At 42.4% G+C, this 27,023-nt stretch overlaps 1 protein-coding gene across 1 annotated transcript; it reads left to right on the top strand.

Moving 5' to 3' along the window:
* Positions 1-1,604: 1,604 nt before the first annotated feature.
* Positions 1,605-26,585, top strand: LOC307217657 (deoxynucleoside triphosphate triphosphohydrolase SAMHD1-like). The gene is made up of 16 exons (XM_079979313.1): positions 1,605-2,089; positions 3,175-3,241; positions 8,490-8,559; positions 8,957-9,117; positions 12,056-12,171; positions 13,047-13,117; positions 14,284-14,439; positions 15,677-15,777; positions 17,411-17,519; positions 19,610-19,701; positions 20,244-20,359; positions 22,621-22,760; positions 24,162-24,257; positions 24,365-24,469; positions 24,760-24,891; positions 25,553-26,585. Exons 1-16 carry the CDS (start codon positions 1,882-1,884, stop codon positions 25,664-25,666), a joined length of 1,854 nt encoding a protein of 617 aa, XP_079835439.1. The 5' UTR covers positions 1,605-1,881; the 3' UTR covers positions 25,667-26,585.
* The last annotated feature ends 438 nt before the right edge of the window (positions 26,586-27,023 follow it).

Below are 27,023 nucleotides of genomic sequence, written 5' to 3'. Positions count from 1 at the left end.
TAGATGAGGGGCTCCACCCCTCCTTGCCTGGTACATCTTCACTCTCTTGATGGCTTCCTTGATGGGTCAATGTCTGGCCATCATCAGCTATTGTTCTTCCAATGGCCCCCATCCAGCTAGCTCTGCTGAGCTGGCCTGGCTCCTAAACCAAATCCAGCAGGTTTTTTTGTGTTTGGCACAGTTTAATCAAGGCTTGATTATTTCTAATTTTTACTAATTCCAGGATTTATGGGTAAGTTGCACCCACAGACTCTGTCCCCAAAAACAGATAGCAGTACATTTGATTCCAAATTATTTACATTGCAATCTACTTGCAGTGTCTCTTGTCAAGGCTCCTGAATATATTACTTTGACCCATCCATCTGTATGGCCATACCAGTCAATCCACCAAAGTTGTTCCCAAACTTTAAACCTCCCCCCACCCTGGCTCCACCTCTTGCCTCAGATTCATTGCCTCAGCCTTTTTTTTTTATTTATGTTGGAAATATTTTGGAATTGCAGCTGCACTTCTTTCAGGTGTGGTTCTGCTTTTTGGAGCTCATTAAATCCGTAAGATAGGCAGTAATCAAGTACGGTAAGTCATGGGGCTGGATGGAGGAAATTTATCCCTCCCAACTTTGATGACTAAACACTGAATGGAAGTTTAATCCTTCAAGTAATTCAGGTATTTAATATCTCTTTCCCAGGCCAGTACTTTGAGTTTCATTTCTCCTGGACAATTTTTTCCCTACATTTCATTTTCCTGAAAATCTGAACAAAATTGTCTGGTGTACATGTCCATACAGACTCAGTTATGTTGTGGCTAGAACCCAAGAATTTAGGTGTATCCAGTCTTTATCACTGTTCCCTCCCTTCTTTAAACAACTGATAGAAAACTGCTTTTGAACCCTGGGCATCTGGTTGTCAACTATGAAAATAGGATGCTGGATTAGAGCCACCTTTGTCCTGATCCAGCAGTGATCTTTTTTATGTTTTTAAAAAGCTGCTTTAACTTGTTCCATTAGACAGATTTGTAAAAATGTTTCCAAAGTTGAGGATCTCCAAATGTATGTTTGCATCAATGGAAATTGGTATTTTTAAATATATAGGATTCAAAAGGAAACATCGGGTGTTCTGAAGCTGAACAAGAGTGCAATGCCAGCAATATGTATGAGCCAGTTGTGAACTACTGTAGGGTACAATGAGGGGAAAGAGAAGTACAGTAGTACATCATGTTACGAAACCCTCTGGTTCATAGCTGTCAACTTTTCCCTTTTCTTGTGAGGAATCCTATTCGGAATAATGGAATTTCCCTTTAAAAAAGGGAAACGTTGACAGCTATGTTCTGGTTACGTAAATTTTGCGTTATAAAAGTGGCAACAAAGAACTCTGCATTACATCCTTTGGGGCCTCAGTAAACCACTTGCCCAGGTCCTTATATAACCAGCATTTTTAGGTCTAGTTAATGCATGAAGGGGTTAAGATCAGAGAGTAAGCTGTTCTGCCAGAATTAACTAGCTCACACACCCCTCATCTTGGGAGAAGGGGTTACTGCAGGCCTGTTTATCTCTCTCCATAGCAGCTACATTTCTCTGGTCCTTCCTCCTCTCAACTTCTGGGGAAATAAGCCATCTGAAAAGTGTGATAAGGGGAGAAGATGGAGAGGTGGAGAAAAAGCTCTGTGGCCTTCCCTTCTCTGTGCCTATTCAAGCTTCCTCCCTCCCTCCAAAAAACAACAACACAGAACCACCCAGCATTGACACAGAAGCCGCATGCCGCACAAGCCACCTTGACTGGAGGACTGCCATCACGTGATTCCCGGCCCTGGCGGGTTTCCTCCTATATAAGGCAAAGCTGGGTCGCTCATTCGCTCCCGGTGTCCCTGCCTGGAAGCCGAGGGCGATGTCGAGCGGGAACGGGGAAGGAGCCTTCAAGCGGCCCCGGCCCGCCAGCCCGGGCGACGGCTTCCACACGCCGGAGAAGCGCGTCTCCGTCTGCCGCGCCCCGGATCCCTGCGGGAGACACCCGCGGGACTGGGACATCGAGCAGGTGTGCGAATTCCTGCGAAGCAGCGGCTTCGAAGACCCGGAGTTGCTGCGCTGCTTCCGAGGTAAGCGGGGGGCGGGACGAGCGGGACCGGAGAGCCGCTTCGCCTGCGCAGCCTCGTTGCGCCGGGAAGACTGTAGTCATCTTTCAAGCCGCCGCCGTCGTCCTCCTCTTCGTCGTAGCCTGACTGAGGCGACGCTGCTGCTGCTGCTGCTGTTTCCTCTCGAGCGGTTCCCGCTTCCTGGCCCCGTGAGGAGAGGAGGTTATGAAGCGGATTGCAGAGCCGGGGCATAACGGGCTCCGTCGCCTGAGGCTGGGGTTGGCTAGCCGTGGCAGGATGGCTTGTTCTCAAGTCAATGGTCATAGGGTTGTTGTTGTTGTTTTATTGTTATTAATTGAATTTATATACCACTCTATACTCAGAGCAGTTCACAAAATAAAATCAAGATATAAAGCCGCAAAATACGTAAAAAAAATAAAAACGGCAACTCAATAAACCCCCACATTTTAAAAGGGCTGTGTCTTAGGAGTCTTTTGCAGCACAGTCTACTCGGGAGTAAGGTCTAAGCGTGTTTAGGGTTGCTGCCTTAAATCCCCTTTTTCTTTTAACTTGGGTTGTAGTTATTTATTCAATTTACCTTATATGCTGCCCCTGCTCTGCTTTGCTCCCTTAATGACCCATCTTTAGCTGCCCATTGGCAGTACAGGATCCTTTGTGCATTAACCAGCATTGATATGTTCTGTCTCTCCTTGTAATGTTCTCAAAGAATAAGGAAATAACATCAGAGCCACATATTCCTGCAATGCAGGAAACTTAATTAAAGCATCCATGACAGATGGCCATCCAACCTCTGCTTAAAAACTTCCCATGAAGGCAAGTCCACCTTGTAATTGGTACAGGGTGTGATGCACAGTGGGCTGCAGCTGGATAGGGAAAACAGGAAAATTCAATGGTGCTACATTCTAAGCTGTCTTTCCACTCATAAAAGACTTCTCTGGATCCAAGAATTCAGAATAACATAGTTGCTTAACGTTTCTCATTTTTCTAGTGATTTTCATTTGTCATCTGCCCAGAGAATTTTGAATTATCAAGAACATAAATGTTAAGAGTAACGAAATAAGCTAACTGTTGTCTCCTTAATTCCTCAGAAGAAGAAATTGCTGGTTCAACTTTCTTTGAACTCACTGAATCAGATCTTGAAGAATTGGGAATTGAGTAAGGGAAACTTAAATCTATTGATGTTTGAATTTGACTGCAATCCTGTATGTACTTCCCTAGGAGTAAGTCCCATTGAATTTAGTGGGATATACTTCTGAATAGCCACACATAGGATTGGACTGGTTGTGTTTCTAATTCCTAAATGGATCATTACTATGTTTAGTACGTACCTTGAGCTTTGTACATTTGCTAAAGAAATATAGATTAGTGAACCTGATCTTTTATCAGCAGAGAAGGAGTGAAACCGCCTCGATTTCAACAGTGGTTCACATTAAACTGCAGTTCTGTTGTAATGAAGATTTAATGTGACATGCAAACCAAGCCAGTATGTAAAGCATTTTCATGAAACCAGGAAACTGAAACAGGACTTGAACTTGCCATATTGTGTTACGTAATTATCGCAACATTAATCATCATAACAATGGATGTTACTTTTCTTCTCTGCGATCTCACACTTGACAGATGTCACTAAAACTGTATTAAAATAATACCTTTAATATTACCATAACACCTCTATTCATACATAATTTATGAAAAACACCTTTTTACACGGAGGGCTACTGGAATATTCTGCAGTTTTTTGTAAACAAACATATTTGTTGTTTATGATGCAGAAATGCACCCCTTCCAGACAGATTTATGGCACTTCATTGAAGTGAAGGCCCAAGACAGGTGTTGATCATCATGTGAGCTGCGCACAGGTGGTCTGAAGCGAGCTACCACCATTCCTGTGGAGCCTCTTTTTATTGAGACAAATATGCAAGCCAGGCAAATACATTTTTGGGCTGTGACCTTTACACACCTTCCGTCCCGAAATCATGGGGTGATACAAAGCTATTTTGGCACCTGTTCCACAGCGTCATTTTCCCCTTGCACAGTGTATGACGAAAGGAGACAAAAGGACTCTAAGGAAAAACTTACAGACAGGACACTGCTGACTTCTGAGACTGCAAAAGGTCAGACATAGGTGGAACGATGTACCAGATTAAAAGGTCTCATGCTGTACCAACTGAGCTAGCCGGGCTCTGGCTGGCAGCAAAGGTAAACGAAATTATTCAGCTAACTTGTTTTTCTTAGATGAAAAACATCAAAACTTTTACCAAGTCTGTGAGCAAGCATCGGTTGCTAAGTTACGCAGAGGTGCATCCGCCCTCTCATTTCCTGCAGAGAGTAAGCTGTGCAGGTTGTGCAGGATGTGGTTTACCACAAGAAACTTGCAGCATGCTAGCTGATGAAACACAGTAAAGAAAAAAAGACTCAATTAATTTTCAGCTATTAGCTGTTTGATTTGAGCTAATAGCAATTGATGAATCAAGCACATTGGAGTCCAGCACCAATTGAAGGGTGTGGCTGAATAGTCTAGAAAACTAAAATCGAAGCAGCAATTTCTGCTCCTTTAGATGAAGGGAAGCAGGTTGAGGTGGAACAAATTTAAAATACATCACTCTGTAGATCCAGGAAGTTGGTAAGCCAGCATCTCCCCCTCCCCCGTGCCCTGTCAGTAGATGGCTTGGGGGATGGGTGCTGAGCAGTAGAACTCAGAGAGGAATGCGTAGGTGACAGGCAGGCAAACATCTTGGGTAAGTTAAAAATGGCATTCTCTGGTCCATGGGGTCACGAAGAGTCGGACACGACTAAACGACTAAACAACAACAACAACAAGTTAAAAATTTAATTCTCTTACAAACTGCGAGAGCAATTTTGCCAAGGAGCATAATATCGCAACTAGGGTACAACTGTGAAAGGGTAATGCAATAGGCTGGATCGAAGCCAGTGAGCTGTAATGCTCGAGATTGTCCTAAGGATATCTGCCACAGCTTCAATGTGGGAGCATTTTGGGATGAGTGGTGGCAAGGTACAGCTATTCCTATAATGTATACTGCTTTTGTGTCCGTGGGACGTAAAGCGCTGCTGTGGGAGTGTGTGTGATGAATAAGATCGCTAAATGCAAGGATCTAACAGAGTCTGATCCATTTACAAGGTGCTGTCGCAACTGTATTAACGGTGTTAAGAAAAAGGAAACAAACTTGCAAGACATTTCCGTCTTGCGAAGCAAGCCCATAGGGAAAATCGTCTTGCGAAGCAACTCAAAAAACCAAAAACCCTTTCGTCTTGCGAGTTTTTTGTCTTGCGAGGCATTCGTCTTGCGAGGTACCACTGTACAGTAAATTCATAAGTAAATTCAGTCCCGCACTGCCGTTGGTGGCAGGTTTTTTCAAAGATGTTACTGGCAGTGGGGCTATCTGAGCAGGAAAACATTCCCCCTTTTTTGGTCCTGCGTCAGAGGGTGACCCGATTACAGGCTGTTCCCTGAGTAATGCAAAGCACCTGCAAGCGCGCCAGCTTTATGAGCTTGAAAGGCATGTAAGGCGCATGCAGAAATCACAGGAACCTGTTTCTGGAGCAATTGAGTTTGCAGGTTCACAACAACTTTCTTAAATGCCTGCAAAGAGCATGCAGCAGTTAAGGGGAAAAACTTTTGAGGCAGCTGACTTTGCCTACTAAACTGCCCTTCTCCTGCCAAAAGTTCAAAGAGGAGGCCTCGGGCAGCATGCATACGGGCTTGATGCTCTGCATCTTGGCGAAATTCACTAAGCCAACTGTCAAATTGGCCAGGATTCAAGAGCATTTTTATTACAGATTTCTGATCATCAGGAATCAGTACAAGGTTTGAGGACTCATCCTCCTCCAGTCCATTTAAATAGGTACTGGGCAAATCCAAGTCATTATCGGCTTTTCCCCCTTTTCTGATTACAGAATAAGGCAGAGGGTCCCAACAGCTAACTTGTTGGTCCTGACCATCCGGTGCCCTTGCAACCGGACTCAGCATAGTTAGGTCAGTAAGCTCTTCCACAGTTAGGTGAGAAGATGCATTTGCCTCCTTAACCATTTGCTCTTCAGCAGCGAGATTTGGCTTCTGAGCCTTTACCGACTCAAAAAGCACCGCTGGATCTGCCAAGCCAGGCAGACTTGAGGGCTGAAAAGAAGTATCAAGAAAAAGTTTTTTGGGTTGAGATAAAAGAGAGGATTGCTGAGAACCCTGATAAACCACAGCTGCAGCTGTTGGTTTCTCAAGCGCTGGCTGCTTAAAAGCCAGGCTCAGCGGAACTGCGACCACAACCCTCGTCAGGGTGGGAGAAACAGATGGGTTGATAAGAGAAAGAACAGGCTGAACTTCTGCAGGGCCGAACTGCTGAACCACATCTCTGCAGAAGTGCCAGGTTTGAAGCACTTGCACGGAAGCTCGTGGCTTCGACTGCAGGGTCTGCCCTATTTGCTCCCAGTCCCTGAGCCAGAGAGACCCGCTCTCTGGATAGTAGGGATACCGGGCATCGATTTCCTTCAAGAGAGCATCAAGTGCTGCGGAGGATGCCGTGCTTTTGAGAGCAAATATTGGAGATCTTTACGATGTTGTAATCTTTGGGCAGAAACGTAACCCCCCATCTTCCTTCCTTCGTATACTCACCGGGATCCTTATAGAAGATGCGTGGACGCGTCTGAAACCCTTGTCGGGCGAAGTGAGTAGTCTAGCCCCAAAGATGTTGAGCGCCAGATGAAGTGAAGGCCCAAGACAGGTGTTGATCATCATGTGAGCTGCGCACAGGTGGTCTGAAGCGAGCAAACTCCCACCATTCCTGTGGAGCCTCTTTTTATTGAGACAAATATGCAAGCCAGGCAAATACATTTTTGGGCTGTGACCTTTACACACCAGGAAACTGAAACAGGACTTGAACTTGCCATATTGTGTTACGTAATTATCGCAACATTAATCATCATAACAATGGATGTTACTTTTCTTCTCTGCGATCTCACACTTGACAGATGTCACTAAAACTGTATTAAAATAATACCTTTAATATTACCATAACACCTCTATTCATACATAATTTATGAAAAACACCTTTTTACACGGAGGGCTACTGGAATATTCTGCAGTTTTTTGTAAACAAACATATTTGTTGTTTATGATGCAGAAATGCACCCCTTCCAGACAGATTTATGGCACTTCATTGAAGTGAAGGCCCAAGACAGGTGTTGATCATCATGTGAGCTGCGCACAGGTGGTCTGAAGCGAGCTACCACCATTCCTGTGGAGCCTCTTTTTATTGAGACAAATATGCAAGCCAGGCAAATACATTTTTGGGCTGTGACCTTTACACACCTTCCGTCCCGAAATCATGGGGTGATACAAAGCTATTTTGGCACCTGTTCCACAGCGTCATTTTCCCCTTGCACAGTGTATGACGAAAGGAGACAAAAGGACTCTAAGGAAAAACTTACAGACAGGACACTGCTGACTTCTGAGACTGCAAAAGGTCAGACATAGGTGGAATGATGTACCAGACAGCTGTGGCTTGTTTGGGGGGGGGGCCTGCACCCCAAGGTCACGCGTGCAGACAGACTGTGGCTGCCTGCTGGCGGAGAAGTGTGCTCCCTCCGGACCCCACTCCCCGCTCTGCGATATCCCTACACTTCATAACATGCTAAGGCAAACCTTGGTTTAGTGAGATGGCACAGGCTTCCAGAGAGCTGCTTATAGCCACTTTCTCCTCCAAAGTTATTTTTGCTGCCATGCTGTTGTAAGTCAAAATTTTGCTTAGCATGTAATCCAGACCAGGGACCATGGTTAGCCTCTCTACACCCTAACTATTTCTTATTGCTGGTGTTTAGTTAGGTGAGAGGTTAACCATGAGCCCTGGTCTGGATTACATGCTAAGCAAAATCTTTGCTTAGGTGATTGTGGTACAACAGCAGAAAGGACTGGGAAGGAGTAAAGCAACTGTGAGGTTCTCTGCAGGAGCCTGCATTATTGCACAGTCTCATTAAGCAAGGTTTGCCTTTGCATGTTGTTTGGATGAGCTTTCCTAGACAAAATCACCATCAAATTAATGGAGCAAATATATGTTGGTGACCGTGTGTGCAGAAACAGATGCACAAATAATGGAGCCTGTACATGAAAATGGTGTATAGTCATCTTCTTTTGTACCACATTGGCAAATATTGGGTACAGATTATATCTTGGAGAAAGTATGTTTTAAAACCACTACAGTTTGACATCTGAATAAATCTTCATAGAATTGGTAGAGTTTAAGAGTATTATGTTCCAGATCTTTTGACGATATTTTACTGAAAACGTAAAAAAATTATTGCAATGAACAATAGCAATTAACTTAATATTAGCGTCCACTACATTATTTAATAAAATATGGAACGGTCAACTTAACTTATACTTGATAACTTTCAGGACCGGAGTGAGACAGAACCTTCTGAATTGTCTGAGGAAACTGGGACAAAGGCATGTTGACATAATGAAGGTGAGAGAAGCATTTACATTAATCTGAAAGCAATGTTAGTCTATTTTTGAAGGTGGTATTGAACTATCTGTTTTTTTCTTGATTGGGATAAAGGATTGGGATCAGTTTTCCTTCTCCTAGATCAACTACCTTCCCAGGTTGATGAGGTCCATCTGCCCCTCACTTCCCTCTACAACATGTGCAGTATCCACCTTCTTGACTGCTGGTCCTATTGGTCTTGTCTGTTAAATCTGCTGGAGCTCATCTTGGCGTACAGGGGCAGCCATAGATGCCTTTTGTTATCCAGTGATAACAAAACTTTGTGTATAGCGAAAGCAAGTTAAAGCTAAAGCATTTTCTTCTGCTGCTTTTCATATATCATCTGCAATAGTTTTACATTTTGTTTTACATCTTCCAGGTATTTAATGACCCGATTCATGGTCACATTGAAATGCATCCTCTTCTTGTTCGGATCATTGACACACCTCAATTTCAGCGTCTAAGATACATCAAACAATTGGGTGGCACTTACTACGTTTTCCCAGGAGCATCGCACAACCGTTTTGAGCATTCCCTTGGGTAAGGCACAAGTTCTTTTTGCAGATCCCTGTTTTTCTTGAACTGGTATTCGCCACCACTCAGGTTACTGCAGACTGGCTGTGCCTCTGAACATGAGTAACTGCATTTTCATTGAATTCCACAGTAACCTATCGTAAAACAAAAGCACTGCTACTTGTAACAGGGAGTCCTTGGAGCACCCCACAATCCCCTAACCTTTAATCTCTTAGGTTCAGATCAGGGTCACAAGCAAGAGACTTCAAAGCAGGACAAAGAAGCAAAATAGCAGCCAGTAGGCCTGATGTTTATTGTTGCAACAAGACTTCTCACTACAGTGGTACCTCGGGTTAAGTACTTAATTCGTTCTGGAGGTCCATACTTAACCTGAAACTGTTCTTAACCTGAGGCACTACTTTAGCTAATGGGGCCTCCTGCTGCTGCTGCGCCGCCGGAGCACAATTTCTGTTCTCATCCTGAAGCAAAGTTCTTAACCTGAAGCACTATTTCTGAGTTAGCGGAGTCTGTAACCTGAAGCGTATGTAACCTGAGGTACCACTGTACTACAAAGATGAAGCAGGCAGAAGCCCTGATCAGTGGGTTACATCAGTATTTCAGAGTTTCCCCTAATACATATTGGAATGCATCACTGTCCCTGTCACTCAAATATAGTCTTTCACACTTACTCCAACACAGTAAGTACCGTATTTTTCACCCTATAGGGCGCACCGGCCCATAAGGCACACTTTTTTTGGGGGGGGGGGAAATAAAGAAAAAAAAATTATTTCCCCCCCCGAGCCCCAAAGAGCAAAGAAGCCATGACAGCGAGTGGGATGGATTCCGCTAGCTGCCCAGGCTTCGTTTTTAGCCTCGGGGCTGGGGGTCTGGGAGCAAAGGCGAGGTTGCACAACCTTGCCATCGCTCCCGGAGCTTGCGGGGCTGGGGGCAGGGGAAGCCTGAGCTTCCCCCGACCCCAGCCCCCAGAACGGGTCCGGGAGTGATGGCAAGGTTGCGCAACCTCGCCATCACTCCCGGAGCTTGCTTGCGGGGTGGGGGTCAGGGGAAGCCCAAGCTTCCCCTGACCCCAGCCCCCAAAACAGGCTGCTATCCGCAAACCTTGGGAGCCCGGTGGGAAATTGCACCGGGCTCCCAAGGCTTGCGGAGAGCTGCCTGAAGCCCGGGGTGCGCCCCGCTGTGCTCCTCGAGATTTGGGCTGCAGGCTGCTGTCCGCAAGCCTTGGGAGCCCGGCGGGAGTTCCCGGAGCTTGCTTGCGGGGTGGGGGTCGGGGGAAGCCCAAGCTTCCCCTGACCCCAGCCCCCAAAACAGGCTGCTATCCGCAAACCTTGGGAGCCCGGTGGGAAATTGCACCGGGCTCCTAAGGCTTGCGGATAGCTTCTTGAAGGCTGCGCACCAACCCCTCTCGCTTTCCAGGCTTCAGCGAAAGCCTGCATTCGCCCCATATGACGCACACACATTTCCCCTTCATTTTTGGAGGGGAAAAAGTGTGTCCTATAGGGCGAAAAATACGGTATTTACAGTTTCCAGGTCCCTGAGTCAAGTTAAATACACCCCTTTGTCTTGAGGCTTCATCCCACTATGGGGTGGTTAGGCATTGTGATTGAGATGATTATCTGTCTGAAACCCTTGGGGCAGAATATCACCAGTCATGACTCCTTGGGAAGGCCCTGCAGACTCACTTCATTTATTATGAATTTCTAACGTTAGCCCATTGAACCAGTCCATAGATAGAGGCTTCATTAGGGAAAGCGCGCCTCGGTTTTAGAACGGTTTCAGTTTAAGAACGGACTTCCAGAACAGATTAAGTTCATAAACCAAGGTACCACTGTATGTTGCTGTTTTCTCTTGACACTAGAGGATTTCGTTTGACATGTGAAAGGCAGGGAAAAGTGTGTGAGTGAATGGTTTGTTAATGTCTCTGCCTCATGGTGTGTGGGGGGGGAGGTCTCTCACCCCCCTTCCAATTTCCTAGTAACATATCTTTAAAAGTTAGAAGTGCCCTTCATCTCATATGCTGGTGTGTTCAGTATTTGGTTTCATGGGGATGTAGGCTCACCAAACCCAAAGTCAACTAGTAAGCAGATTTTCTGACACTGAGTTTTCCACTAAAACTCACGGATGAAAATAAGTGCTATTTGCTTAGAGAGAGCTGTTTCCTTCCCTCCTTCCTTCCTTCCTTCCTTCCTTCGAATGCGCTTCACTGGCGGATAGAGAGGTTTGCTGATGTGGAATTCTTCCTTACCATCCCAAGTGACTGTAACCTTAAAAAAACAAAAAAACATTTTAAGGCAGCATTTTATGAAATTTGCAGGCATAGTAAGAGAGGAAGTTGGGTCACATTTCCTCCCCTAGTTTATTTTAAGCAATTTCAGCCAAAGAGATGTTTCTTCTGTAGTCTTAGCACTAAGCATCACAGCCCTATCAGGGATAGACCACAGCCTGCCTTTTAAGAGTACAAAGCAGCTTCACCCCCCCCCCACTCCAGTGCTGGTGGGGGTGGGGAAAGGCTGCCTTTTAACTTCCACAGATCCTTCTCTGCAGAGTAAAAAAGCAGCCTTCATAGTCATTCTACCCTAGTGCTGGGAATGCTGATTTTTTATGTGTGCACATTTATACTTGCGTGTTTGTGTGTGAGTGTATGTTTGAGTTTTGGACTACATGTGTGAGAGAATGAAAATGTGTGCTATGTCCTGTATGTCAAGTGAATGTGGGTGATTGTGGGTGGTATGTGTGCATACCTTGGTCAAAGCCATCACTGGCATGTGGGCCTTGGAGATGTGGCTGACCAGCAACGTGGTCCTTGGACCAGCCTTGCTCTATAGGTTTGCGATTCACGAGCTGAGTATGTTTAGTAGTATTTCACAATATATAATGTGGGGCAAGTTTTAATTTTATTTATAAACCAAAGAATTGGAGAACTGAACCTTTTGCCTTCTTGTAACAGGGTCTGCTATCTAGCAGGCTGTTTGATCAAGGCACTGCAGAAGCGACAACCAGAATTGGACATCAGCCAAAGGGATATTTTGTGCGTCCAGATTGCTGGTCTTTGTCATGATTTGGGTAAGCCACTTCCCAAATATAATGAAGTGATTGATGCATGCTAGGTAAATAAAAGTACTATGCCATTCTAAAATATTTAGATAGGAGCTGGATTTGGGGCAGGTGAATTTTTGCTGTGAAGTATTGGTTTAAACTTCTAAATTTCTAAACTAAGGACAAGATTAACCTAACCAGCCCTGTCCGTGGAAGGCCTGCTCAAGGTCTTCCTCTTGTGCAACAGACCTGCCCCTCCTTTCTTTCCCCACATATCTCCCCACCACAAAAAAGCATTGGCTTTGGAGGAGTTGGGAAAACCCCCATAACAGTGCATGAAGGAGGAGGCATCATTCTTTCTGGCTAGCTGGAATCTTGCACAAATATAATGTTTGGAAGAGCATGGCACTGAATTTTATCCTAGGATATTTGCAGAACAGCGTCCTCTTGTTTGAACTGCCATGTGCTCTTTGAACATGTTCCATCTCCAGCTGAAGTGATGTGTGAGAAGGCCTTCTCAGTGATACCACCCAGGTCCTGCAACAAATTACCCTCAGAGGTTGACTTCCTCTCTCTCTGTTTTCTAGGGCCAATAAGAGACACTAATATTCCAGTGGGAATTTGCTTAGAATTCTTAAAAATGTTACCTACTCCATGATTTATATTTTGTTTTTATATTTTTTGTGTGGTTATTAGAAACTCTGGGGAAAGCACAAAGGGTAGCCTGGTCTAATGGACTGAAAGTTTAGTCTCTGACTTGGTATTACAAAATGGTTTTATTATGGCTGGAAAAAAAATACCAGAATATACTGAAGATGTGTGTCTGTGCATTTGTCCACACGCACGCACGCATACACACAAACGTTTGCCACACAAATGAATTGCATAATTCTTACCTTCAGGTCATGGACCATTTTCACACATGTATGATGGAAGGTTCATCCCTCGTGTTTGTCCAGGAACTGCATGGAAGGTGGGTACGCAACCAGTTATTACTGCTTTCTTTTTTAAAGGGAAAGCTGCCTTGCCTAAAAATATGTTAACCACATTTAACAATTATAGTGTATTATAGTCAAAGTACCCAGACATTTCCTGAAGTTTTTTGGGGTTTTTTTAAAGTTACCATATTGGTGAAATATAGTCACTAAAATTCCTATTGTTTATCTACCACTCTCTTCTGCCTTAGTCAGACCCCACCTGGAGCACTGTGTCTAGTTCTGGAGGTTGAGGGAGTTGGGTATGTTTAGCCTGGAGAAGAGGAGACTGAGAGACAGTATGATAGCCATCTTCAATTAACTGAATAGCTGTCACATGGGACATGGAGCAAGCTTGATTTCTGTTGCTTCAGCCTTAGCGGGTAGGACCTGAACCATTTGATTCAAATTACAAGAAAGAAGATTCTGACTAAACATGGAATGGACTCACTCAGAAAGTGGTGAAGTTCATTGGAGGTTTATAAACAGGTTGGATGAGCATTTGTCGGGGATTGTTTACCTGCTTTGCAAGAAGTTGGACTAGATGGCCCTTGGGGCTCCTTCAACACCACAATTCTTTGAATTTTCTCAGTCCTTTCTTCTCACAGAGATTATGTTCCATTAACCTTTCTAGGGTCTTCTTTCAGTGGCCTCTCTGCTTCGTTTGCTGTTCTAAGTACCTTTCTATTTTCAGCCACCTCAGGTTATTGAACATTCCATTGCTTATCAAGAATTAGTGATTTCAGCAGCTGAGCTGCAGAAAGAATGTGAAACTAGGAAACAACTCTTCTCCCACCACTGCTGCAGCAGTGGGAGATCCAGCATTATGCTTGAATGAGGGAACCTGATTTAAAGAAACTCTGGCTTCTTTAACAAGCTAGTTAAATTTGCTTTTTATGGCACTTTAAATATTTTGTTTTAAACCTGGATCCCTGGATAAAATCTGACATTAAGCTGGGATTTTGCAGAAGTGAAAATGAACTCTGTTCAAGCTCCTGTGAGGGGAGCAGGAGCACACACACACACAATGCTTTGCTTCAGGCTCATCTACCTGACATTAAATCATGGCGTAATGTTGTCTTAATGTTTTTGCATTCAGGTTATGATGGCTTGTTTCGACAGCATATGCTGTAATTAATAATAATTAAAACTTCCTTTTTTGCAGCATGAAGATGCTTCTGTTAAGATGTTTGAACACTTGATTGATTCCAATGCTCTAAGACCAGTCTTGAAGTATTATGGTCTCAAGCCAGATGAAGATATAGACTTTATCAAAGAGCAGATAGCAGGACCCATTAAGACTGAAAAAAGCAGTAGTTCAGTAAGTCTTCTGCTTTGTAAATACTGTGCAATTTAATGGAATATAATGCTTAATAGCATTATCTTTTTTGAAGGAAAATTGACAGGTGTTGCATGTGGGAGATTCATTATTTTTTTTGAACCATTGGTTGTTGAGCTTTTTATAGATCTTGGAAGAGGGGCCATAGTTCAACAGCAAAGCATATTCTTTGTGCTCAGAAGGTTCCACTCTGTTCTACCATTTCCAGTTAAAAAATGCACGGCAGCAGAGCTGGTTAATGCTGCTGCATGAGGCTTTGGAGAATCGTTATGCATTAGGGTAGATCAAAGAATGATCTGAGCTGCTTCATACTTCATGCAATTCTGTGCATATCTATACAGATACAAGTATTGCTGAGTAAGCTTGCAAAAGACAGAGGTGCATCTAATGGTTCCATTCCTTTTGGATGAAGGGAATATTTGCAAGTGACACAGTAAGAGGTCACCCTACAGTTTATCTTGGAGAGCAGCAAAAGGCACTTTATTTGCTTATCCTGAAATATTTATTGAATAAAGATCTTGGATGAAGATCTTTATTCAATAAATATTTTTCTGTGAACATCTTTTAAAGAGTGACGTACAAGTATAAAAATGGCAGCCACCAAAACAATGCAAAATATGGTACAAACAGCCAAACTTTTTAATCATCTTTAAAAGCCACCACAGAAGGAAGCACACTATAAATCAAATAGTAATACTGTTTTTGCAGCCCAGTTCAAATTAACTGTTAAAAGTGATTGAGGGAAAAATGGGATTCAAACTATAAAGCTAGAGCTTGCCTAATATCACATGGAATTGAATTTCCTAAATGTGCTGCTGTGGCCAACAATGTACTGTTCCGTGTGCTTGCCAATCTGATTGAAACCAGTTGTCCAGGAAGGAGTAGTATTACTTAGACCCAAACCAGACTATTGACTGATAAGAATACCATGGTCAACAGTTCAGGAGAACCAATAGGGCTGTGCTCCTTGCATTCATATTCCAGTGTATGTTAATTACCTGGCTAGCCAAGGTTGTTTCCATCACAAAACTAGGCTGTGATTATTAGCTCCACCAATTTTTATCTCTTATTAGTAAAGTATTGGCAGGTATCAATTAATCTGTTCCAGCATGTGCAGAGAGTTCTTAGAACCCTGCTTCCTTGCCAGTTTGGTGCTCAGAGTAGATTGCTTTATTGTAATCTATTATTTGCTTTTGGGTATTTCCACGCCTTTCTCCAGTGGCCTTACCGTGGGCGACCTGAAAAAAAAGGCTTTCTTTATGAGATAGTGGCCAACAAAACAAATGGCATCGATGTTGATAAATGGGATTACTTTGCCAGGTATGGACTTTGCTCATTTTAAAGCGTTTGGAAGATTTCTGTTATAGAGAAACAATACTGGAAATATTTTACCTATAAAGTGACAAACCAATTAATGGAAGAACTTAATGGTCCAACTTAAATGGGATATATATCTATCATTAAGAACTCTTTATCTTTAAATACTATATAAACCATATGCTAAGTATGTTGGTTAACTCTGTATTTTGTTATATTGAAAACTAATAAAAATACATGAAAAAATATTTCTAAGTGAGAGAGCCATGTATACAGTATGAGTAGGATATAGACTATGAATGAGGAACCTGTGGAACACCAGATGTTGTACTCTAGTTCCCATCAACCTCAGCCAGGATGGCCAATGGTTGGGGATGGTTCAGCAACATCTGGAGGGCCCAGGTCCCCCACCTCTCATATAGAGAGATACCTAGCCCAGGTATTTCTCCGTGTACATGTACTCCATGTACTTTCTATGATTTTATTCTATGGTCTTGTGTTGTTGTAAGCCGCTGTGATATATTTTTATGATGCAGGGCATATGAATATTTTTATAAATAAATTCAGTATCTATAAGCAGCTGCTGGGGGTGACCTCTACAAAATTTGGGGCAAGGCAGCACCATATGCTGATGATACCTAGCTGTTTCTCTGTAACATATGAACCAAGAGAAGTCATGCATGTTTTAAATCGGTGCCTGGGCTAGATGAGGGCTTGATGGAAACCCTATGGATGGGCTGTTCAGCAGTTCTGATGGGTTTGCATTCCCTCTAAGGGTTGTAGTCTGGGCGTGCTCCTAGAACCATTGCTGTCACTAGAGGCTCAAGTGACCTCAGTGGCTCATGGTGCCCACTACCAACTTCGGTAGGTTTACAAACTACAACTGTTTCTGGATGAGGAGAGGAAGCAATCCTTGTTGGAGATAGCAACCACTCTCTGGAATACTCTGCTTTGGGCAATTCATGAGGTAGATATCATAATGGCCCTTGAACAACTTTTCAGAATATGTTGCCTATGTTTTCCTGGACTCTGTCTGACTCTTCGTTTTTAATTTTTTTGCTTTGTAAACCTGCTCAGTTTTATTTGTGAAATACAGCTGTGTTCTGTTTTTATCACATGTTTGTATTTTTGTTGTTTTTATGGAAACCACTTGGAGATTTTCACTATCTTAAGCACTTTAAATAACATTTCGCAATATTTTTCAGACTAAACAGTGACTTCGTTCTCTGGTTTAAGGCTCTTGGTTTTTCCAGGAGAGTTCTAAGCCAAACTATGGCTTAGTGCAGCAGAACAGCCAGGGAGGAGCAAAGCAGCCGCAGGTTCATGCTAAACCATAATTTGTCTGAAGATAATTGCAGTTGCTATTATGGAAGTGTGTCTGGAGATTATATATCTGTATTTTGGGAATGTGAAAAAATAGAATCCTTTGGCAATTGATTTTTAAATTATTAATACATTGAGTAAATTGCTGGATATATAGTCTCAAAGAATCCCCTGAGAGTCCTTTTACATTATTTAAAGGTGAGGTCCCCAGTGGAGACATCTTCCTGATCCCTCCCCCTAATTTTAAAATGCCCCCCCCCCAAATTCGTAATTGAATGACCTTACCTCCTGCTTGTTTCTGGAATATATTTAGGGATTGTCACCATCTTGGAATCCGAAACAACTTTGATCATGTACGTTACATTACATTTGCTCGTGTCTGTGAATTTGAGGGAAAGAAGCATATTTGTACCCGTGACAAGGTAAGCTTTCTTGAGGAAAGTAGAGAATGCCAACTAAAATAATGTTGGAAGCTTGAAAAACTCGCCGTCAAATTTTTGTCTATTTCGTTTTTCTATCCCCCGCCCCCTTTTTTCAGGGAAACACTGTCTCATTTTGTTGTTACTCAGTGTTGAGAGGCAAATTAACCTGAAATGTTTACAAAAAATGTTTACAAAAAGCCACCCAGTGAGCTTAATGACTGTGGAGATAAACTTGCAGTCTACTAGGTAAAGGTAAAGGTACCCCTGCCCGTACGGGCCAGTCTTGACAGACTCTAGGGTTGCGCGCTCATCTCGCTCAAGAGGCCGGGAGCCGGCGCCGTCCGAAGACACTTCCGGGTCACGTGGCCAGTGTGACGAAGCTGCACTGGCGAGCCAGCACCAGCATCGCACACGGAAATGCTGTTTACCTTCCCGCTATAAAGCGGTACCTATTTATCTACTTGCACTTAGGGGTGCTTTCGAAATGCTAGGTGGGCAGGAGCTGGGACCGGACGACGGGAGCTCACCCCGCCGCGGGGATTCGAACCGCTGACCTTGCAATCAGCAAGTCCTAGGCACTGAGGTTTTACCCACAGCGCCACCCGCATCCACTGCAGCAGTCTACTAGTGCTGCATAAATTGAGAAGTGCACCTTCAAGTGAATAGGAGGCAATGCAATATAGATTTTCTCTGCTGTTTGAGAACAGAAAGTTTGAGGGGAAAACTGAATTTTGGGAGCACGAAGCCATTACCTTTCATCTCAACCAGCCTCACTACATGTAGGGAGTATATAGGCTTACTATAGCATATGGTTGACCATGTGGTGATGGGTTGGAGTCGCGTGTTTAAGGGCCATAAATTAGAACATAAAATTAGAACATAAATTAGAACATAAAAAGAATCCTGCTGGATCAGACTAAAAATATGTTGAATTCAACCTTACGTTCTTGCCATTCTCCTGCTTGTCATACGCAGAGACTGGTTTTTAGAGGCATACTACCTCTGATAATAGAGTTAATATAGTCATCATGACTATAAGTTTAGAGAAAGTGGGTAGGGAAGGTTTGGGTTATCATGGAAGGCAGGTACAAATCGTTGCAGTCTATTCTCTCTAGTTCCAGCATTAATCCCCCCAATGCATCTGGTTGCTCTTCCACTGTGCTCCCTGGTCTGTGCAAGTCAAGTCACAAGCAAGGCAGAGTGCTTAAAAGCTCTCTTCACTCCGGGTCTGCTTAGCGTTGCCCATCGCAAAATGAGCTTTTAAGATATGCTTTGTTTGCTGGGCAAGGCCCACTCAGCACACGGGTCGTGCAAGGTTCTGGGGCGCTCTCACGAGATAATCTGACTTCCTGCGAGATCTCACACGTGCATGCATAATCTTCCAGAGCTGGCATGTCGAACGGGCCTTGTCCAGCAAGTTAGACAGAGAGCCTAAGAGCTCTTTTCAAACCTGGTAACCCAAACGGCCCAGCACAAAATGAGCTTTTAAGGTCTTGGCCTTGGTTGCTGGGCAAGGTCTGTTCAACACACTGGCTCTCTGAATCCTGGGGATGCTGTCTCTCACCCGCTTGCTGCAAGGCAGCTCCAAGGGTTGGCTGGCTATATGTGTGCGTAAGATAAGGGATTACTGTATTTTCATTAAGCGGAAGAAACAGGAAATGTAACCACACAAAACTGTAGAAGGCAACGCTCAATACAGAAGCAAGGATATCATCCACCAATTATTAGCATTCTGCTCTCATGAATGTAAATTCTGCTCTCATGAATGTAAATAATCTTATCTCAAGGATCCTGTGCTTCATGCACTTCTCCACTTTCGAGGAGCCCCCATGAGGCCTCTCCACATAAGCAGAAAGTATTCTTAATTGCAAAAATGATTACTCTAGTGTTCTGGAATACATTTTTATATTTCTTGTGTATGGATTATTTAGAAGGGTCTAATTATTTCTATGTCCTGGAACCTTTTTTTATTTTATCCCTAGTTGTTCAGCAACAAACAACCAATTTGATGAATTAAAGTACAAGTCTTGGAACTGTGGTTTTAATATAAAAGATGAATAAAATACTTTTTTTTTTATCTTGGACTTTAGGAGGTTGGAAATTTGTATGACATGTTCCACACACGGAATTGCCTGCACCGCAGAGCCTACCAACATAAAATAAGCAACATAATTGAAATTATGTAAGTAAGTGTATGTTGATATGCCCTAGACAGGGCAGTATCCAAATAAATCCTAGCCAATCTTACATTAGTTGATTAATTACATTTGTATGAGCTTGCATATTAATTCATTTTAATAATGTATGACTGAAGGAGGAATGCTTCTACAATGGTGCTTGCCAGCTACAAATGATTTTTAAAGAAGTGTTGCCTCATTTATTTAGGGGTGTATTTTAATTCAACCAATTTGAATTTAATTAATTTAAAAAAATTAATATTAAGCAATGGATCAATTAAAGGTTGTAGCCCTAGTTCTGGAGTGTCTCATTGAGAAACTCTGTTGAATGTCCCTGTCCTTCTCCTTAATCGTTTTTCAAAGTGGATTTTGATGGCTAGAAAAAGTTATATGGTTTAATTTTTTTATCAACTTTGGTGTTTTTGTATTACTCTTTTAGCCATAGAAATAATTTTCCAAATTTCCAAAGCCATTGTGAAATCTTTGATCTGGAGTTAATATTGAAATTATGGATTCTTCCTTATTTGTGTTGCATGCTTCATATCAGGATTACAGATGCCTTTTTGAAAGCTAACCCATATATCAGCATAAAGGGCTCTAAAGGGAATACGTTCAATATCGCTACAGCACGAGAAGACATGGAAGCCTACACTAAGCTAACAGGTATGGGCTTATTGGACTGACACCTAAATTCTAATTGCATCAATTTAGGAAGCATTTCTCTCAGAGTACCATGTTGTTATGGCACTTAAATGAAACATTGTGCATTGCATTATGTAAAAGAGTTATATATTCTGCTGTATGCATATGAAGGAAGTGAAGTCTTTCTGTCACTAGGTTTGAAGAAGTAATAATTTATTTATAGTATAAGAAACGGATTTGTTCCCCTGCTTAACATCTCTCCAGAAAACTAGGATTAGGTATTGCAAACATGCAGCATTTCTCTCCCTATTTATAAATTGCACATTCTGTGTGTAGAAGATGAGTATAAAGGATGGCTAAAGGAAATCCCTACAGATGGTACAGGCCTCTGATGCATGCCAAAAAAACCCTCTATCTATGTATGTTTATAGGATTGCAGTCCTGCCCCCACCTTCCCCTCCCCAAAAAAAAAAACCCTGGAGGGGATCAAGGACTGAGCTTGTGCACAAGAGAAAGCAGCACGTAGAAGTGAGCTTTCACTTTCCAGAGTTGGGAATTATGCTGAAGGGAAGCAAGTGGCAGAACTATCAAGGGTGAGGCCTATGGCCACACATTTTCCAAACTTCCCCCTCTCCTAGTTTAAATTATTAACGGGGTGGTTTGTGAAAGAGAAAAATAAAAATTGCCTCCTCTTTTTCCCTGCCTCTCTCTTTACCCCTCTGTAAGCCGTTAAGGAGCTTATCAACTTTGTTTAATTTGAATAGGTTGATATATGACCACTTATGCAAATTCTTTTTTTGATTTATTGCTCCTGTAAAATCTTGTTAGGATGGGTGTGTATTGGATGGTGTTGATTCAGAACTGAAACCAACAGTACTCCTGTTGTCTTGGGCTAGTGAGAATCTTGGAGCCAATGTGACTGAGTATAAGCAGAGGAGGAGGAGGAGGAGGAGAAAGGCAGGATAAAACGGAAAGCAATGGAGAAAGGGAAAGGAAGCTATGAGGGATGTGTAGATTTCTGGTTACTAGTGCTGAGCCCAGGTTTTTGGTGGTTCTTGGACAAGATGCCATCAATGTACCCCTCTACCTCAGTAAGTATGTCCCTTTACTCCAGTGATGGCAGCTGCTCCTCTGCCTCATCATTGCTAGCTGCCTGTTTGCTGGCCAGAGGAAACCAATGAGCAAGCAGGCCGTGGCAGTTACTACTACTCTTTCTTCCCACCGTTGTAATAATAAGAACAAGAACAAGAACAAGAACAAGAACAAGAACTAGATAGATAGATAGATAGATAGATAGATAGATAGATAGATAGATAGATAAATTCCCTTCCATCTGGCTGGGTGCTGGCTTTCCCCAGCCACTCTGTGCAGCATCTAACAGAGGACTAAAAACACAATAAAAGATCAAACATTAAACACTTCCCTAAACAGGGCTGCCTTCAGATGCCTTCTAAAAGTCAGTTAGTTGTTTATTTCCTTGACATCTGATGGGAGGGCATTCCACAGGGTGGGTGCCACCACCGAGAAGGCCCTCTGCCTGGCTCCCTGTAACCTCACTTCTCGCAAGGAGGGAACCTCCAGAAGGCCCTCAGCGCCGGACCTCAATGTCTGGGCTGAACGATGGGAGTGGAGATGCTCCTTGTTCATCTCCTCCACTTTGGAACAAGACGCAGATGAACAAGCAGGAAATTGTCGGGGGGGTGTCATTGAGAGGTGCCCAATCTTGCCAACCCTTACACTGGACATGCCAGTTTTCACAGAGCCTTGGGAAATGCTTGTTTGAAAGTCCAGCCTTTTGCCCTTGACCCTTCCCACCTTTCTAATCCCAGTTGTGTGGTTATTAAAGTGTTATTTACTTGTAAAGTGGGACGTGGGTGGCACTGTGGTCTAAACCACAGTTTTAAAATGTTATTTCCTGATTTGGTTTCATTTTATGCACATTTTACCATAAGCTACTTTGAGGTTGTTGGGCTTTGATTTGTTTGAGGATATAATTATTTTTCAAAAATGTTACCTTCTGGTGCCTTTCATTTACTGCCAAAGCAGTTAGAGAAGAGACCCACAGAACTATATCTTAACCCTGTTGAGAAACAGCAGAATCTGACTGTTGAATTGAATATGGTCTTGCGAGTTTCGTTTTGCAGATATGTAAAAGATCATTTCCAGCTGACTACCATTATAATAGCATAAAAAACATTTCTTAAATTCTGACACATAATACATGTTTCAATTATGCAAAAGAAAAGCTGGCTTTAATGACTTGATTTGTTTAATATTGGCAGATGAGATCTTCTTAAGAATTCTTCATTCTGATGAGCCCAACCTCGAAGAAGCACGGGAAATTTTATGTAAAATAGAGCGGCGTGACCTGTATAAGTACCTGGGAGAGACTCAGCCCCCAGAGGGCAAGGAAATTACGAAGGTGGGCACAGTTTCTCAAATTACATTGGTTAGTTAACTCTGCTAGCTTGTTAAGTGTGGTTAAGTACTTGTTAAGTACTGATTTTTTCAGTACCAATTTGCTTACCTCTGGCTTCTATATCTCTCTTTATACACACACACACACACACACACACACACACACACAGAGAGAGAGAGAGATAACATCTCTCTCTCTCTCTCTCTCTCTCTCTCTGTCCTTCACAGATCACTAATCTCTCCCCTGTTCCCCTATCTTGCCACAAATGCCTTGCAAAAGCCTGCCTGAGCAGGTGCATGGTCCATGAAGTGCCTGGGGAGGCCATCTCTGTCACGTCTCTCTCCAGCCACGCCACAATGCAGAAACAACAACTACCACTTTCTAGACTGAAAAGAACCTTTGGAAAACCCCACACCTTCTTTGCCAGCACAAGCTGACTAGTCATGATGCAACTGAGGGCAACATCCTTGTTGCATTTCTCTCCTGCTCCCACGTCCAAGCTGCTGAAAAAGTCCACTGGAGGCTGGGAAAAGGCTGTTCTTGCCTGTCCTTCCCTATCACATGGGCATCCTGCATGAAGTGAGTGAGGAAGGCATCCCCATTGTTCCTTCCCCTCCCCTGAATCCTGAAACAAATTGGCTTTCTGGGCAATAAAGGGAGTGGTAGCTACCACTCTTCCTCTCCTCTCTAGGCCACCTTTGTCTCAAAAAGCACAGGCTAGCAACCTTTTATCTTCTTCCATATATCCTCAACATTCCCTCCAAAGAGTAGACATAGGATTGTATTTGCAGAGCGGAAACAGGCATGCTCTTTTAACTTCAGAAACAGCACTGTACAACAGAGCAATCAATATAAAGGCCACAGACAGGCCCCTTCTTCAGTAAAGCTCATAGGTGTGTTGGGGTGCCAGAAGTGGTTTTCATGGGTGCTAGGTTGGTAACCCCTGGATTAAGCATTAAGTACAAGAGTTACTAGGTTTTTACAATAGTTTGCATCAACTTGTTGGATAACAACAACAATAGTAATAATAAATTCGTACCTGTACCCCGGTCATCTGACTGGGTTGCCCCAGCTACTTTGGCTTTCAACATAATAAAAGCATGGCAAAACATTGAGCATTTCTCAACAATAATAAAATGTTCCAACCTTCTTTCCTTTCTCTCTAATGGATAACTAATTTTGCCTTAGTCTGCCTGAAGAGAAGCTATGATAGCATTAAAAGTCATCACTACTGATTGTCATGGTATGGTGATATCAAATACCTTGTTTGTCACATTGTACAGTGCGTGAGAGAGAAAATTATTTTGAAAATTAATCATGGGTCTGGTTCATCAGTTTCTGAGAGTATGATTCAAATACAGTGATTCAAATACACAAAAAAGTAAAAGGTTTTATACCCTGCAGGAATGGTGTAGTAAGATGGCTGAAGAAATTGCCAAGTCCCAGCCCAGTACATTATCTCACAAGCCTGGATTAAAGCCTGAAGACTTTATTGTTGATGTAAGAATGATCTCTTTAAATGTTCATTTTAAATGATTTAGATTTCTTAACATATGTGCCTACAATGCACTTTAGTACATTTTTATTTTTGACTTGCCTCTGTGAAGGTTATCAACATGGATTATGGAATGAAAAAGAAGAACCCTGTCAATAACGTGTGTTTCTACTCAAAGTATAACCGCGAGAAGCCATTCAAAATTTCTAAAGAACAAGTAAGTAAGGTGGTGGGGGGGAGGAGTTTCTGCCTGTTTTATTACAATAGCTTTTTAAAGAGTATCTGAATACATGTGAAAATGACTACAAAATTGCATGGCAATAGTAGCAACCGAGTTCTAATATCACCTGCTATGTAAGTGCCCACTGAATGCAAGTGGTTTTAAGGTAAAATTCCCCTGTGTAAACATTCTTGTAACTGAATGGGGCTGCTGAGAAATTTGTTGAACTTTTTCTGACAAGGTGATAAAATTAAGTGTATGTGACTTCTTTTTCCTTCTGTCTTAAGGTTTCACAGCTCCTACCAGAAAAATTTGAAGAGCAGCAAATCAGGGTTTATTGTAAGGCAGCGGATGAAGAGACTATCCGTAATGCTAAAGAATATTTCGATCAGTGGTGTAAAAGTCTCACTAAATCACAGGTAAGAAAGGTTTAACATTTAGCAGGTGTATCTCAGTGTAGAATCATAGAATTGTAGAGTTGTAAGGGACCCTGAGTATCATCTAGTCCAATGCAGTAATATGCAGCTATTCCATACGGGGATTGAACCTGCAACTTTGGCGTTCCTCACCACACTCTAACCAACTGAGCTATGAGATTCAGATCTACCTCATTCTCTGTATTCCTTTTGTTCATCACCTGTTCATTCTTCCATAGTCTCCTCTATCACCAACCCATTATTACTTCTGCACATTATGAACACAAGGGACTTGAGAATTCTAAAAATCTCAGAAATCTCATTGGAGGACCATCTAGCCTTTATGGTTTACATTCTAAAACAACTGTAATACTACCACTAACTAGAAGTTTTGTATCTGTTTATTAAGTTCCTTGCAAATGATGAGTACATAAAATTTGTTGAGAGGCGACTGCCACAAATAAATGGGGTACAGCATGAGTCACCCATTACCCTTTCCTGACAGTGGGAAAAGGCAGCGCAAGAATGTTTTTCTTGTAATATGATGTGTAAAAAGGCTCCAATGAGTGCCTTGCTCCACTTGCCAAGAAGATGACAGAATGTATTGACTGCTAATTTCCAGTGCACAACTGAACTTCTTTTCTTCATTTTGATACTTTGATAGGATGGTGATACTGTTGCCCCTGAACTTACACCACCAATGAAAGCAGACTGCAATGTATACAGAGATGACAAAAAGCATGATTCAAATGCCAGAAGGAGACTTGTATTGTCTTGAACAGCTTTAATATCTGTTGTTTGATTATGGTTTGTATAAGAAGGTTGTGTTATAAAAAAATGTAAACGTAGAAAGAAAAGTAGTAGTGGAAAATGTCAGTCTTAGCTCAAATGAGTTAAAATTCCGTTTGTTGTAGATTTCACATGGATATTTTGATGACCGGCAATGTTCTTATTTTGTTAATCTAATGTGTGCCGGTGAAGACAGGTCTACTTATAAAAACAGGTTGTAATAATAATAATAATAATAATTCATACCCCGCCCATCTGACTGGGTTTCCCCAGCCACTCTGGGCAGCTTCCAACAAAGTATTAAAATACAATAGGTTGTATCCAATGTAAGTCCTATTAAGAGTAGAACTGCTGAAATTAATGGACATGGCTAATATAGCTCCATTAATTTCAGTGAGTTTGCTCTGAGTACAACTTAGTTGGATAAAATTCAAAAGCTTTTGGGGGAAAACATAAAAGAAGGGACAAGCCTATGCTATTTGCCTATCTTCTGTTTATGATAAAAGTGGTTATCCTACTGTTCTTTCCCCTCAAATCATGATAGTCAGTATATGTTCATTTAGAGCTAAACATGCCTTGGCACAATCAAGGATATACAATTTTATAAAGTTATTTTTTTAACTTCAATGCTTACCTTTTATATAGTCCAACAAAATACTCGCAGTACCAAAATAATCAATTATTGAATGTATCCTAGCCATTAAGCACTAGGTAGAGAGGAAATGAGCTGGCTTGTATAGAGAGGCAAACAGCTGTTAAGAATCAGAAGCAAATTTCAGACTAGGGAGTTTTGCCTGTTATGTTTCAAACCGACTTGAATGTATTTTTAATCTCTCATATTTCCACAGATTTGTTGTCTTTGTATGGAATAGTATATATTGTTCATTAAATTTTTTTGGGGGGAGAAACACAGTTTTATGATGTGGCACTTTATGCTGACAGAAAATGGGTTTGTGTGTGAGAAGTGTGCTGCTAAATGTGAGAACAGAGTTTCTGAAGCTTCATTTAACAAACCTAAGGCTCAGAAGAAATGTACAGTGGTGCCCCGCAAGACGAATGCCTCGCAAGACGAAAAACCCGCTAGACGAAAGGGTTTTCCGTTTTTCGATGCACTTCGCAAGACGAATTTCCCTATGGGCTTGCTTCGCAAGACGAAAACGTCTTGCGAGTCTTGCGATTTTTTTCGCCCCCCCCCCTTTTTCTAAGCCGCTAAGCCACTAATAGCCTTTTAGCCGCTAAGCCTTTAATTGCCGCTAAACCGCTAATAGCGCTAATCCACTAATAGGGTTGCTTTGCAAGGCGAAAAAACCGCTAGACGAAGAGAAAAAACCGCTAGACAAACGGAT

This window comes from Podarcis cretensis, assembly GCF_951804945.1.
Source record: "Podarcis cretensis genome assembly, chromosome: 6".
Classification (NCBI taxonomy): domain Eukaryota; kingdom Metazoa; phylum Chordata; class Lepidosauria; order Squamata; family Lacertidae; genus Podarcis; species Podarcis cretensis.
This window is presented reverse-complemented; position numbering and strand designations above follow the sequence as displayed.

Bases quoted from the DNA above. Each gene is read 5' to 3' on its own strand.
- LOC307217657 (XM_079979313.1), top strand. From the start codon at position 1,882: ATGTCGAGCGGGAACGGGGAAGGAGCCTTCAAGCGGCCCCGGCCCGCC. The intron at 22,761-24,161 runs GTGGGCACAGTT...TATACCCTGCAG, and splicing joins AGGGCAAGGAAATTACGAAG to GAATGGTGTAGTAAGATGGC. The intron at 24,258-24,364 runs GTAAGAATGATC...GCCTCTGTGAAG, and splicing joins CTGAAGACTTTATTGTTGAT to GTTATCAACATGGATTATGG.